The sequence below is a fragment of the Nematostella vectensis genome, chromosome 3 (genome assembly GCF_932526225.1).
Source record: "Nematostella vectensis chromosome 3, jaNemVect1.1, whole genome shotgun sequence".
NCBI classification, from domain to species: Eukaryota; Metazoa; Cnidaria; class Anthozoa; order Actiniaria; family Edwardsiidae; genus Nematostella; species Nematostella vectensis.
In genome coordinates this window covers 11,364,223-11,379,155 of record NC_064036.1, presented here as the reverse complement: position 1 = coordinate 11,379,155, position 14,933 = coordinate 11,364,223, and the positions used below count along the sequence as shown (strand labels likewise).

Genomic DNA, 14,933 nt, shown 5'->3' with positions numbered 1-14,933 from the left:
CCCGCCCAGAATACCGTACTTTTTGCCTTTTTACCTAAGTACAAATCTTCAAGGCGAAGTGGCCATAGATAATAAAAATGTGAGCCTATAATATACTTTTTTTTTGCTAATCCACGTTAGAGAAAAATTCTTTCTACCGCTGAGAAAATTTCTTCAAGCCTAGACTTAGTTTCCAGCCGTGGCTATGTGGAGAGCTGCTACTCCAATGATGGAAGAGAAAAGGTGCTGGATACCATCAACCTCGTCCCCAGGGTATTCTGGGTAATTTTCAATGTGGCGTCTAGCTAAAATAACCCAATAAACTCTGGGGACGAGGTTGGGAAACCATAATACAACTTGCAGCCATTGAAGATTGAAAAGATTATGGGATATCCGTCAAATATTTGGGAGGGGAGGGACAGTAAGCACATGTCATCCCACAGATAGTTTCTCACCCCAAGCCGAACAAGTTAACTCCAGGAAAAACCCAGAGTAGCAGTGTAAACAATTCTGGAATCAATTGGGTCTCAGAAACGCATTCAGGAGAGTGATGGCAATACATTAGAAAATTATTTTCTCATACAGTACAATACAATAAAATATCCCTTAAATCCACCTCCTCTTTGCTACAAAATCCATAAGCATAGTATTACATTGTGATTCATAGTCACATATTCATTATTCAAGTCAGAACCAGGTTTTGTTGCTACTGGTGTATTGTAAAAAAGGCAATGTAAAAAACCAATGCTTTTGAGCTTATGGAAAAGGATGCACCATCTACAAAGTAACCAACCCATTCTCATTAGACTTGTATGAAATATATATATATATAGTCTACCTAATTTCAGCCACATAAGATTTTTGCACTTAAAATTTTATTTGCACTTGGAATATACTCAAGATGAAACTAGGTTATGAGTTCATTCATAATTGTAAAATTTTAATTTTGCTCTAAACACTTAAGATTTTTGCACTTTAACTTAAAATTTTATTTGCACTTGGTATAAACTCAAGATGAGACTAGGTTATGAGTTCATTCATAATTGTAAAATTTTAATTTTGCACTTAACACTTTACCTGAGAAAACCTCAAAAGCTGTCATGTAAAAAACACCCCTAACTTACCCAGTTTTCAAAAGAGGCTCTTATCTTATTTCCATTTGAACCCAGCAGTTAAGTTAGTAAAATGTTGAGACCTGAAGTCCTAACTTCTATGCTTTAGCTCCCAGCTCTCAGTAGTGGCTGTCTGTCTGTTGCAAGGTCAACTAGATGGAGACAAGAGCATCTTTGCATTAAAAAATAAATAAATATTTTTACTTAAATGCTATATTTTTATGCATCCTTTTAGATCTGAATAGACTCTTCAGATCCAGCACTTTTTATGATACCCTGTTGCTTCATATGTTCGCTAACAATGCTTTCCAGTCTATGAAGTCTTTCTGTCAACTTAGGATGACTCCTTGCTTTTAATTCATTCCCATACTGATCATAATAAGACTCTCCACTTGAGCCATGCAACGCCCGAAGAACACTATTCAACTGCAACCTCTTTCTTATGTAATCGACTCCCCCTTGGGCTGCCGCAACTGTTGTGGATGCTGACATCTTGTCTGCGTTAAACTCCTCATGATGGTTAACTTCGCGCTTAACGTACCTATACCCTAAATAACTCAATCTCAAAATGCAGAGTTTGAGGGCGATGTCTAAAAGCATTGAGAGGGCTGGTGCAAATCTAGTGGTAGAGACTGCCACTTTGTAAGTCAAGTATAGCCACGCTGGACTCATAATAGCACGGAGTATTTTATACTCTGGCATTTGCAAATGGCCTATCTCGTGACCTATGGTAAACGCGATGTTTTCCTTGGTTGGGATGAGACTGTCTCTGATCTGCTGTCCCATCTCTGATTCCCATTTAATTGTTCTTTCTTTGAAATTAATAGGGGAGTTCATAACATCTTCCGCTGTCTCGAATAGATACCAGCCAGGGATACCTATCACAGCCCCATTAGGTAACTTCGTCGCTCCAGCATGAAAACCACTAAATCCTCGGTTCACAAAAAACGATACCCTCTCTGGGTGCTCTAGATGCATTTTTGCCGCCATTTCCTCGTAGATTTGGATACATTTTGCAGGTACCTCGTCCCCGCCTGGGCCAAGAGCTCGTTTGCAAATGGCCTCTGGGAACGCGTGACCGGCGGTCTCATAAAGAAACAAGCCGCCTACTCCTAGACCGACTGATAGGCGTATGAACCGAACAGATATCCTGCCTGCTACCTCAAACGCCATCGATAAGTTCGCAGAGATACCCTGCACGTGCCTGCGTTAGGTCCAAACTTATATTCCAAGATGGCGACCATCTATCTCGTACCCAGTCCCTAAGGCCCGCGAGTAAACACACTTTGTAACTATTCAATATATATTTTGCATATCACTTACGTAGATTCCAATGCGAACTTTAATTACAAATTGATGCGGTGTCTAACTTCTATAATTGATAATATTTTCCTTTTTTTAGGAATTTTTCCATTACCACAGGCTTCCCAACTAGAACTCTAAAAAGCACAGGCAACCCATTTCCGCAATCCTTCGATCACAGGGAGCACACTCGACTCAGCGCATTGCTTATTTAGCGTGTGCCTTGAACTTCGTTTGTGAAGATCAATTAGGTCACGAGTCTCCAATAAAACTCCTTCCAAATACATATGTCTTACTATTGTCCATCCAAGTCTGAAACACTTATTTTATACCCCTGCGTCGATCAGGTTTTGCAAAAACCCGACTCAAAATTTAGACAATGCACTGAGTTGAGTGGGCTCCCTGTGGTTTTAGCAGAGTGCTTTTTGGGTGAATCCATGACAAAATTTGTTTCAGTGAATCATTACTCTTTGAAAATTTATCCTGTGATTTGTGTATGTTTATTTTTTATAGAGTCCTGTGCTCTACTGCATAATTGCATACATGATTTGTGAAAGCATGTTATAGATTTGCTCTCATGATCAAGGCCTTCGGGTCAGTAAGCAGCTCTTACAAGCTGCAATTTGATTGGGCAAATGAACAATATCCGCACCTCGACACAAAGAACGGGAAGAATAGAGACAAAAGAACTCCTTTGTAGAACGAAGATAATAGGAGACAAAGCAGCTGCGTACTTACTCAGGCCTTCACCACCCTATAGAGTTTGATCAATCAAGTATTAAATATGGTACAAAGTTGAATAGGGCTGTTGAGATATTACAAAATATGTTAATTTTAATCACTGAAGATAAATCAAAATACAATTACAGCAGTTTTACAACAAGTAGATAAGCAAAGTGTGTATTTTGAGCTATACAAAATTTTACCAAGACTACCAAAACAAACTATTTGTTTATTGATGTTCTCAAACATCCAATGATTTTATCCCAGAATAAATTGAATATGAATTTTAAATATTTTATTCATCTTTTATGGTAATATTCACTGGTCCCCCAATGACTTCAGGTGCAATTCCAACTTCTGTAAATAAAGAAAATTAACATACATTAAAATTTCTTCCATCAAAAATAAAAAATGGGTTTAGTGGTGAAATAAAAAAAATTAAGGTTCTACAGAGATATGAAATACTAAACATAAAATTCAAAACAATATCTCATAGTGCATGGCTTAAAATTATTATTACATGAAATGATAAGAATATCAAAATCAAATTGAAACTACTGTAGTCTGAAAAAAATGAGAACTAATATATACTACACTCTGAGAAATAATCAGTTTTTAAAATATACAGTTATTAGGGACCAAACATCTATAAGTCATATCTTCATTCTCCAATTCATAAAAAAAATTAGTAGGATGTAAATGTATCCGTCTGTGGTGTTTTTTCTTCCCTAGAAGCTCAATTTTATGAGTTCAGAGCAATACAGTATAAGTTTGACTCGATTTTAAGTCCATACTAAGTATGTTCATAACACAAGGCTTGAAACTGAATTCTGACTACCTCATCTTCAGCACGATTTTCTGCTGGATTTTCAGCAGTACAAAATCACTGACACCGGTACAGGATGGGAGAGGGATGGAACAATCCCCAAATCGAGTTTTTTAGCAATCCGCCTAAAAACCTGCCAGAAATGATTTTTTGAACGTCAATTTTAGCTTTCTGTCGATGATTGGGACAGAGCAGCTGGTCTAATGGCATCTTTGGAATGCAATTTGCGTAGATAGCATAGCCCCACAACACCTGCAATTACATTTGTTCTAATCCCTCACCCTCCCCCAGGACAATGGGGTTGGGGGTTTGAAATGAGTAGTGAATAAGTAGAGGAATTTAAAATGGGTGAAAAATGTGTTAGTGTTAAATAAATGATACTTCACCTTTAAGCTTATCTGCAGTGATTTTCTCTAATCTTCTCAATCTGTCTGTAATCTTTGGATGTGAATTGTTCTTTAGGCTCTCTCCTTTCTCTGAATAAAGTCTCTTCCCATCTTCTCCATATAAAACCCTAAGGACTGTATTCAGGGTAAGCCTCTTCATCATGCAGTCAACACCACCAAGAGCAAAGCCTAGATCTATAGTGGCAGCTTTTTCGTCAGCAGAATATTCACGCTGATATCTGATAGCACGCATAGTAATTGAGTAACTAACGAAGCTCATGCCACATATACCAACTTTTAGCACTGCATCAAGAAACTTCGGTCCTCTACGTAAGAACTTCTGAGTAGACATAGTCAGTTTATAGGTTGCATAAAGCCAAATTGGAGCAATGGGAGCATCGAACACTACATCAGAGCCTTGTATGTGTGCAAGCTCGTGTGCTATGAGAAAGGACAGATTACTGTCATTAGCTAGCAGCGATCTTTTAAGCTTTCCTGCAAGTTTGCTCTTCCAGTTAACACTTCGCTGTTTGAATGTAAGCCCCGATGCTTCAATGTCCTCTTCTCGCTCAAATAACACGTATTTTGGCAGCCCTATTACAGCCCCGTTAGGGAGCCATGTAGCACCGGCAGATGTTGGCGAATATCCATTACAAATGAACAACTTGATTTTCTTTTCGTCCTTTGCCATGCCGAGTTTATGTAGAACCTCTTTCAGCTGCTGTTGACATCGTGATGGCACAGGTACACTTGTTGGTGCGTCGCCAGGGTTCTTAGCTGATTTCCATTCTGTAATGTTCTTGCATAACTTGACGGGAAACAAATGTGGGGCGAGTTTGAGGGTAAACACGCTACCGGCAGCTAGCCCAACGGCTATTCTGACAGCTGATTGCAGTACTGTACTCATACTATTGAAGCGATGACGTCGCAATTTTTGAATATGGCTATATAAAAGAGCAATCTTGACCAATTTTTTAGATGTACCGAAATAATAATTTAGGCTTGGAAGTATATTTGTGCCAGGCGTTGCTAACGTTGGGAGAATGGGGCTTGAAACCTAGTTCACAGTCCTACGCCGTACACTACAAAGGAGCACTTTTCGCTAAAAAAAAGTCAATGGGATTACTTTGATAAAGGAAACCCAAGACATAGTCACAAAATATTCTAACGTCCCAGACTTGTATTTCAGTTCTTCTTCAGGACGACGATATATATTCAAAACAATGAATGAATAGAAATTCGAAACCAAAAGTGTGTTTTTGAAACTACGAAATTTCCATGTAACGCAAGGATCAGCTTTTCACGCAAGGATCAGCATGATCTGTCATCAGCAGAGAGAAAGACGCACACATAAAGCGTGCTGTCCTTGAAAAACACACATGAACTGGGTCTCTACTAGGCCTTTTTATTTGCCGATTTGCAAACTAAAACTGCTAAGTAGAAGGTTAAGATTTGTAGCGGTACAGTGATTTACTTTCAAACAGATTTTTGGTGAAACTAGATCTTTTGTGCGATGTTGGCTCCGCAGAGGTCAACGATGTGAGTTCAGCTACCGGATACTGTCTACAAATATACGGACGACAGATTGTATGTACGAAACGCCAGGAGAACACAACAGCGCCATTTTACTATAGGAATAAGGTATCAATGGCTACAGTTTAAGGATTTAAAACAATTCAAAGAAAGGATTTTTTCTGGGTAACACTTCCTATTGCTCGCATGACATTTGAAGCCGTGTCTTTGTGAGGCCATGAAAAGTTGTTTACTTATTCGAATTTATGCCATAACTGTTATCTCTAGTTAACGGGAATTGAAAACCTCGAAGCTGTTCCACGCTTAGCAAGAAGAAGTCTTCGTGAACGGGAGACTTCGGCGAAGTTAGAAACAGTCCTCCACAACATGCTGCATCAGCTCTATAGCGAGGGCTCTTGCTCTCGATACTCCCCAACACAACGGCAAAAGAAACGACCGTCCTCGTCCACCCTCAGCGAATTGAAGCTGCCACATCCCAGACCTAGTATTAACCACAGAAGCTGTTCGTTTGCTGAGTCAACCAGAAAAGAGAAGAAAGTACGAGTCAATGTTAGCGGCAAAAAATACGAACTGTCGTTGCTGGAACTGTCAAAGTACCCGGACAGTCTGTTATCCAACCCTCTACTCTCTGGAAAATACTACGACAACAAGACTAAAGAGTACTTCTTTGACCGAAGTCGCGTCGTCTTTGATTGCATTTATAACTTTTATCATTCAAAAGGTGAAATCTCCCTCCCAAAAGATTATCCCGAACAATTGTTAGCGGACGAGTTACATTTCTTTGGGTTGTTCACGCACTTAAAAGAAAAAGATAAAGAAAATTTGGTGCTTCCTACTTTACTTGAGAAAGAGATACCTTCTCCGAAGAATATGCTTCAGAGAAAAATATGGCAGATGCTGGAGAATCCGGAATCCAGTCTCCACGCAACTATCATCTGTATTACTACTTTGCTTGTGATTCTACTGTCCATTGCCGTCCTGTGTGTTGATACTTTACTCATACCCCCTGTCCCTCCTGGGGAGGAGAAGGCTGGTCAGACCAACAGCACTAACTGGACAGCCGGCGTTACACCAGAGCAAGAACATCTCAATGATATTCTATTCACGATCGAGACTTGCTGCGTCGCATACTTCACCACAGAGCTTGTCCTGAGGTTCTTGGTCTCTCCAACTAAGCTGCTGTTTTTCCGAAGCGTTTTGAACCTGATCGATGTACTCGCTGTGGCACCGTATTACGTCATGTTGATTATTGAGGTGGGGTTATCGAGCACTGGGGCCGCGGCACTTCGGATATTCCGCCTGTCACGAGTTTTTCGGGTGCTGAAGGTCTCACGCTATGTGTCCGGAATGGAAGTCCTTGCGAAGACCATGCGCGCCGCGATATACGATGTATGGATGGTGGTATTTCTCACCATGATCGGAACCACACTGTTCGCGAGCTGTGTCTACTACTTCGAGCAATTTGGAGATCCTGACACGGACTTTGAGAGCATCCCAATGTCGATATGGTGGGCCATTATTACTATTTCTACGGTGGGCTATGGAGACTTGGCACCTCGAACGCTATGTGAGTTGAATCTTATTATTATCCTAGATTTAGTTGGACTCTATAATTAACCTATGTGTATCACGGTAACAATATTGGCTGGGTTTTTAATGGGGGCGGGAGAGCTGTGAAAATTATGGCCGGTGAAGTAGGGATTTGATGGGGTGCATGGCACTGTTATGTGAGTTAAACCTTATATTAACCAGACAATATTGACCGGTGAAGTAATGGTGGTCAAAAAGGGTATCTCTTATGTGAAGTGAGTTAAATCTTAGATTAATCTTATATTGGGTGTACCGCGATGACAATTATGGTCGGTGAAAAGACGGGGAGGGGGTGGTGGGGATTTCCCACCTTGTATGCTTTGTGAGTGGGACCTTATTTCCAGCAAAGCATAGTGCCGTTGATCGCGGTGTTACGCTATTATCCGTGAAATGGGGTTAGGAGGGAAGCATGTCACCTCGTACTTGGCCAAGTAACCGCTAAATTGGGAGGAGGGAGGAGGGGGGGGGGGGGGGGGGGGGTAAGGGGATCACGAATACCGCAAAACCGCTCAGAAAATTGCATTGGTTTATGGCACTTTGTCAGGGCCCATATCTACAGTCTGAAATATAGCGATGAAATAGAACCCCTTTACAATCAGCCCCCTTTTCGAATAAAAAAGAGAGCTTATTAGAGCTTTGAAGGTAATAACCCATTTTAGAATAACGCAACACTGCTCACAAGAAGAATATTCAGCTTTAAATCGAGGTCCTTTTCTAGTGTTTGTACATGGGAATTCATATATTAGCTAACTTAGCAAATTAGCTTACTAGTACTAGTAAATAAAATTGGGGGCGAGAAAGTTTAGTGGTATTATTTTGAAATTTTATAGAATTTTAAAATGTTATAGATAAAAACATACTAGTAAACAAAATTTCGGGGCGAGAAAGCAATCTGACAACTCGCCCCGACATTTGGTTTACTAGTATAACAATAACTATACTATTAAATGAAATTACGGGGCGTAAAGCGAAAACGACAACTCGCCCCGAGATTTGGTTTACTAGTATAACAATAACTATACTATTAAATGAAATTACGGGGCGTAGAGCAAACACGACAACTCGCCCCGAGATTTGGTTTACTAGTAGTAAGTAATTATAATACCGAGAAATTACGGGGCGTAAAGCAAAAACGACAACTCGCCCCGAGATTTGGTTTTCTAGTAGTAAGTAATTATAATACTTATAAATTACGGGGCGTAAAGCAAAAACTACAACTCGCCCCGAGATTTGGTTTACTAGTACTAAGTAATTATAATACCGAGAAATTACGGGGCGTAAAGCCCCGTAATAGGTATTACTTACTACTAGTAAACCAAATCTCGGGGCGAGTTGTCGTTTTCGCTTTACGCCCCGTAATTTATAGGTATTATGATTACTTACTACTAGTAAACCAAATCTCGGGGCGAGTTGTCGTTTTCGCTTTACGCCCCGTAATTTATAGGTATTATGATTACTTACTACTAGTAAACCAAATCTCGGGGCGAGTTGTCGTTTTCGCTTTACGCCCCGTAATTTATAGGTATTATGATTACTTACTACTAGTAAACCAAATCTCGGGGCGAGTTGTCGTTTTTGCTTTACGCCCCGTAATTTATAGGTATTATGATTACTTACTACTAGTAAACCAAATGTCGGGGCGAGTTGTCAGATTGCTTTCTCGCCCCGAAATTTTGTTTACTAGTATGTTTTTTTCTATAAAATTTTAAAATTCTATAAAATTTCAAAATAATATCACTAAACTTTCTCGCCCCCAATTTCATTTACTAGTACTAGTAAGTTAATTTGCTAACTTAGCTAATATATGAATTCCCTTTGTACATGCCCCTTGGGGTCGTTAGAGCATTAGTAGCGGCGTAGCCAGGATTTTTAACAGGAGGGGGCCCATAAAAGGCCCTTTCAAGGCATTTTCTTCTGTGTTTTAGATAATGTCTCATACATTTGCTGTATTTTTGGCTGTTAGAAGGGGGGGCCTGGGCCACCCCCCTGGCTACGCCCCTGATTAGTGTTTCACGACAGCCAAAATGTGGACGTGCGCTTAATATTTTCGAATTTTGCGTATTCATCAAGGTAAAGGCTACGACTATTAACTGTGCCAACTCGCGAAAAGACATGTGCTAAAATTAACCATAACAGTTAATACGCAGGAATTATCATTATGCGAATGTCAAAAATAGGGAAATCATCACGGCAGCTTACTACATCTGAAGTGTGTGGTCATAACGAATCAAACTTTGCTTGCATGCTTGTGTATGTCCTCAGTGTAGGTTTTATGGCTTCCAGGACAACGGAGCGTCCAGGACAACGGAGAGACCTCTCATTCTTTCCCTGTCTCAAACGGAGTTAAGCAAGGATGCGTCCTTGCCCCTACTCTATTCAGTCTGATGTTCTCAGCCATGCTGACTGACGCTTTTAAAGATGATGAGGTAGGCATCGGCATCAAGTATCGTTTCGATGGCTCTGTGTTCAATCTCAGGAGGCTTCAGGCGAAATCCAAGATCTCGGCTGATACTGTAAACGACCTCTTATTCGCTGACGATTGTGCCCTCAATGCTACCTCTCAAGCAGACCTGCAACACAGCGTAGATCTGTTTTCTAGTGCCTGTAACAACTTCGGCCTCAAAATAAACACCAAAAAGACGGAGGCTATGCATCAGCCAGCGCCTGGAAAGCCCTACACTGAACCTAACATCATCATCAATGGTCAAAAACTCAATGCTGTTGACAAATTTACCTACCTTGGCAGTACTCTCTCCAGAAACGTTGTCCTCGATGACGAAGTTACCAACAGACTAGCCAGAGCAAGCGCCGCATTTGGAAGGCTTCGTAAGAACGTTTGGAAAAGGAGAGGGATAAGAACAGATACGAAGATCAAAGTGTATCGTGCCGTTGTGCTGCCTACGCTACTTTACGGGTCTGAAACCTGGACTATCTACAAGCGCCATGCGATGAAGCTTAACCATTTCCACACTACCTGTCTGAGGAAAATTCTCAATGTTCGCTGGCAAGAAAAGATCCCGGATACTGAGGTCCTTGCACGTGCAGGTCTGCCCAGCATTCACACCATCCTGAAACAGTCTCAGCTTCGCTGGGCGGGGCACGTAGCTCGTATGCCTGATGAACGGCTTCCTAAGAAACTTCTGTTTGGTGAGCTTCAGCACGGAAAACGCTGCAAAGGTGGCCAGAAGAAGAGATTTAAAGACACCCTAAAACTCTCGCTGAAAGCATTCAACATCGATCACTCCTCGTGGGAGCTTCTGGCACAAAACCGTCAAGGTTGGCGCCGTGTCATTCGCAACGGTGCTGCGGCATGCGAGGCAAATTGGACAGCTGCCGCAGAGGAGCGTAGAGCCGCCAGAAAGTCTCAAGATCCCAAAGCTGCAACAATACCATGCCCTCAGTGCCCCAGGCTTTTCCGTGCACAGATTGGCCTTATTAGCCATCTGCGCACCCACAAGCGTCCTTAGTCCCGCTCAGGATGACGGTGAAAATGAAAAATTGAACACGATGGTCCTCGTCGTAGCGACGGACAAACAACAACAGGTTTTATGGCTAAAGATTTCGTACGTTTGTTTCTAAGTAGATTAATATGTAGCGAATGCTTTTCCCAGTGTATCATCAGGTTAATCCGTGACTTTACAAACCTCAGTTGATAACCTTTAGATTATTTTGGGTTCTTTAAATAATCGGACATGAAACGCGTATTTTATCAACCTGTTTGACAGCTCTAACCACAGGGAAATGTCTTTAATAAGCTAGGGGAAAATCTGCTTTTAAGATCAACACCCACGTGCTACAGAACTGAGTATATTCCATTTGAGCCGAGAACACTGATTTCCGGGAGCAAGAAACTTAGAAACAGACCGCAAGGGCAGTTTGCGAAAACATCAGACCACCCTGGGGTTAATTTCAAGCCTAGTGCGCATTACGCATGCGCGGATTTTCAAGGCTGTTCGGTATTTCTGCTGCGGTTTCTATTGCTACAAAAACCGCCACGAGAAACACGATAAATCAGAATGCGCCTGAAACAGCTGCTGGGGCTGTGAGTTTGTAAAAATTAAGAATGGATCGGATTCATCTTCGAAGAGGAAGAAAATGCAAAGAAGGTCAGTCATTTGCTTGCGTAAAAACATTCTCCAAGTAAATCAACCTGTGTGATGAAAAAAAGACAGAGCGAAAAAATAAAAATAACCAGCTCTGCACTAAGGTATGCTATCATAGACAGTCTCTACGAAATAGAATAAAAAAAATCTTTTCCTAAAATTCTATCTAGCCGCGAAAATTTCAAGAAGGATTTTACACACTAGATGATAATGTAAATACGAACTAAACACAATTGTTTTGTCGGATAAAGGCATTTTAGAAATAACACAACAACGAGTCCTTTGTTTCGAGGCTTTAAAAAGCATTATAAACACAAACTCCATGCCATTAACGTAGAGTATTTATCTTGATTACGGACGCGCTTGGGATTACTGAGCGACTGGTTAAACCTTGCCAGCAGAGCTGTGCGCCTTAACGAGAAACCGGCGCAATCAATCTTATCACTATTTCATACTTAGACTTAATCATTTTCTATATGGCATACAACCCATAGAATACAAAGGCACTGTAGAACATATAGCTGTTGAAATTTCAAACGAGATTACATGGCCGCAGAACCCCGAGTAATTAGTTTTTTATTTCTGTTGACCTTAGTATAATGTGATTCGTGTGGGTCTGGAGCAAGTTGGCTATTGCAAACCACTAATAAAGTACCGCGTTTTTTTTATTTCAGACTTGTCACATTCTATAGGTTTAGTACTTTATTTGCTAACCATATTGTAGCTCCCAAATATCCCTCTGTTTTTATTGTATGTTTCATTACTTTATCTTAAGACAAAACATTCTGAGCTGTCATATGCCAACATTCTCCTTGCTTCACCACAGGAGTGTAAAAAAGTGGAATATTCTAACATTGTGATGGTATTCAAACCCTTCTTACTTGGCAAAGAAGGAAAAAAATGGGGCATAGGCGTAACTTGACACCCTGTTTACAAAACTACACAAGGCTAAACAAAAACAACAAAATTTATATGAAGTCTATCTTGCTAAAACACAGATACTTCAGCAAGTTGTTTTGTAAACCCTTTATTACCCGATATTGACCACGAGAATACGAAAACAGGAAACTGAGACAGCACAGATGCGACTACTTTTCACCTTATTATCACCTTGTTAAAAAGAGGTGTTATTGAGCTAAGAGGCTTATGCGGGAAATAGATCATACGAAGTTAGGAATTTGTGAGGGTGGGTACCCTCCCCCCCCCCCCCCTCAAAATTTGGCCGACTCTTGTGACACTGCTCTCTTTGTGCTTCTCTATTCGAATATCTATAAAATATCATCTATAGTATATTTTGGGGTTTAGCAATGAGAAGGAGAATGGGGCCTTTTTTATGTTAGACCTCCAGTGATTCAAGTGACTTTAGATTGCTATTGCGCTACTGAAATCTGCATCTCATTTGGCTTGATTTTTTTTCGGTACTAAAATATTTGTCACAAATGAGTCACGCAGATCGAGTCACGCAATTGTCTGTGTCTTTATATGACAGATAAGATATCTTTATGTGATAAGTGTGATGATTATTTGTTGCAGTGGGCCGCGTTACCGGCGCCATGTGTGCAGTCTCAGGGGTTCTTCTTATTGCCCCGCTACTGCCCATCATCTACGAGCGCTGGGAACGCTTCTATATGCTAGATCAAGAAGCAAAGCTCATTCGGACGGCCTTGAAGAAGCGACAGGACTTAGAAGGGAAGGAGAAAGGAGCACAAGGGAGAAGAGGAAGCACCAGGGAGGCCAGGGAAGGCGCCAAGGAAGAGGTGGACGCAGCTGCTGGCGGTGTTACTGCTACAGTCGTGGATGGAGAGGGGGACGACGAAGCATTTCTAACAAGGCAAAGGTCTTTGTCTAGCACAGTTGGCGAGTCTGGAATTGAGGTGATCAGCGATGATCCCGAGATACAAAAAGAGATCAAGAACGAAGATGATGTTGTATGGGCACACATTCGCGCGGCAAGTCTTAAGAGAATGCAAAGCCAGACGTCATTTAAACGTTTAAAAAAGGAAGGTAGCATAAGTGAGGTGCCGGAACCGCCCCCATCGGCCAAGGGTTCAGAAGATTCAGATTCATCTGACGAAAACTACGATAATGATGATGATGATACTGGTGGTCATGGTGATAATGATGCTGGTGATAAGAAGGGCAGTAAAGTAGGCTCCAGTCCTAAACCAGATCGAGGCAGCTCGGCCGACTCTGCAGCTGCTTGATCTAAAGAAAACACCAAGACCAGAACCTTAATGAATCCCATGGAGCTTCAAATTATTGTCGTTGTGGAGACACGACTGATTTCCAAGCAGTGAGGTTGACTCGCCTTTTGTCAAGTGACCCTAAAGGCCGGGATCACTCAGATGCAGTATATTGCCATAAATGGACGCAAAGGTCAAAACAAAAGGATACTGAACTGTTTGGCCGGCCGGGATATAAGCATCTCAGTATGTTTGATCACTACTGAAACCTTTGATGATGGTGAAGACGAATTCTTGATGTCGGAGAATCGTGTATATATGCGCCAGTTTTAGCGATTTGCACGTTGAGCTAGCCCGTGCTGTATATTATTATAGTATTGATGATTATAGTTGATGCTTTCCGAAAGATATATTAAATAGGTAGTTTTTGTAATAGATTCTTTTACTCTCCTTTTTTAGGAGAACGTTTGATATAGTCCAAATTAATTGTTGAGCTTTTGTCATCCTTCGTAAATTACATAAAAAAAATAAAAGAGAAAACACTATTAAAGCTTAAATGCTCTCCGTTGAGCAATATGTTCATGTGCGCTAAAAAAGTGTACTGTGTACTACAGAATTCTCTTAACGATTGAAAATGCCTGCGAAGTAAAGCAAAAAATTGATCAAGCAAGTTGCCAACCGGGGCTTTCAGCCGCCCCCTGAATAGCTAGAAGCTGATACATGATGTACTAGAGTGGGTAGTACCATTACTTCAGAGGTGATATCTATAATGATATGAGAGGACTAGAGAAACAGTAGAAATAATAAAAGCATCTTGTTGTTTGCTCTTCATCAGGGTCAGGATTCATAACCCAGCTTTCAACCAGAACTTTAGCTGTTCGCACGACTGTGATTTCTCGCTTTAGCTCCAACAGAGCCAGACAACGGACCCACCCCACCCTCTCATCCCTACCCCATCTCTATAGCAACCACAGGGCATCCACAGTCACGTGAGAGGCATGGAAGCTCACGGTGTTAGTTAAACTTGGCTCTGGATAACTTTTTGGTTTTATACTTCTCTAAGAAGTGAAATTTCACGTAATGTAATGCCATTTAACCAAGAGGTTAATGTGTGTTCAGTACCTCGACCCACGCTGTCATAAAAAATATCAATAATCTTGACACATTATCCGCGTTTAGTCCGGCGGATATGTGCA

The 14,933-nt window shown here is 41.1% G+C and overlaps 3 protein-coding genes across 4 annotated transcripts; 1 reads left to right on the top strand and 2 right to left on the bottom strand.

Annotated features, from left to right (window-relative positions):
- Nucleotides 1-517: 517 nt before the first annotated feature.
- Nucleotides 518-3,066, bottom strand: LOC5519983 (transmembrane protein 177). Its single transcript, XM_032365056.2, has one exon. The coding sequence runs from the start codon at nt 2,262-2,264 to the stop codon at nt 1,323-1,325; it is 942 nt and encodes a 313-aa protein (XP_032220947.2). The 5' UTR covers nt 2,265-3,066; the 3' UTR covers nt 518-1,322.
- Nucleotides 3,067-3,207: 141 nt separating this feature from the next.
- On the bottom strand, nt 3,208-5,388 carry LOC5520065 (transmembrane protein 177). The gene is made up of 2 exons (XM_001639793.3): nt 4,329-5,388; nt 3,208-3,473 (listed from the first exon to the last, which is right to left on the bottom strand). The coding sequence occupies exons 1-2, from the start codon at nt 5,233-5,235 to the stop codon at nt 3,412-3,414; spliced, it is 969 nt and encodes a 322-aa protein (XP_001639843.1). The 5' UTR covers nt 5,236-5,388; the 3' UTR covers nt 3,208-3,411.
- A 166-nt stretch (nt 5,389-5,554) lies between these two features.
- On the top strand, nt 5,555-14,568 carry LOC5520064 (potassium voltage-gated channel subfamily A member 7). 2 transcript variants are annotated; one of them, XM_001639874.3, is made up of 3 exons: nt 5,555-5,969; nt 6,129-7,428; nt 13,088-14,568. In XM_001639874.3, exons 2-3 carry the CDS (start codon nt 6,228-6,230, stop codon nt 13,756-13,758), a joined length of 1,872 nt encoding a protein of 623 aa, XP_001639924.3. In that variant the 5' UTR covers nt 5,555-5,969; nt 6,129-6,227; the 3' UTR covers nt 13,759-14,568. The 2 variants fall into 2 exon arrangements, with proteins under 2 accessions (XP_001639924.3, XP_048580772.1); XM_048724815.1 differs by having other exon boundaries at nt 5,555-6,026.
- Nucleotides 14,569-14,933: the final 365 nt, after the last annotated feature.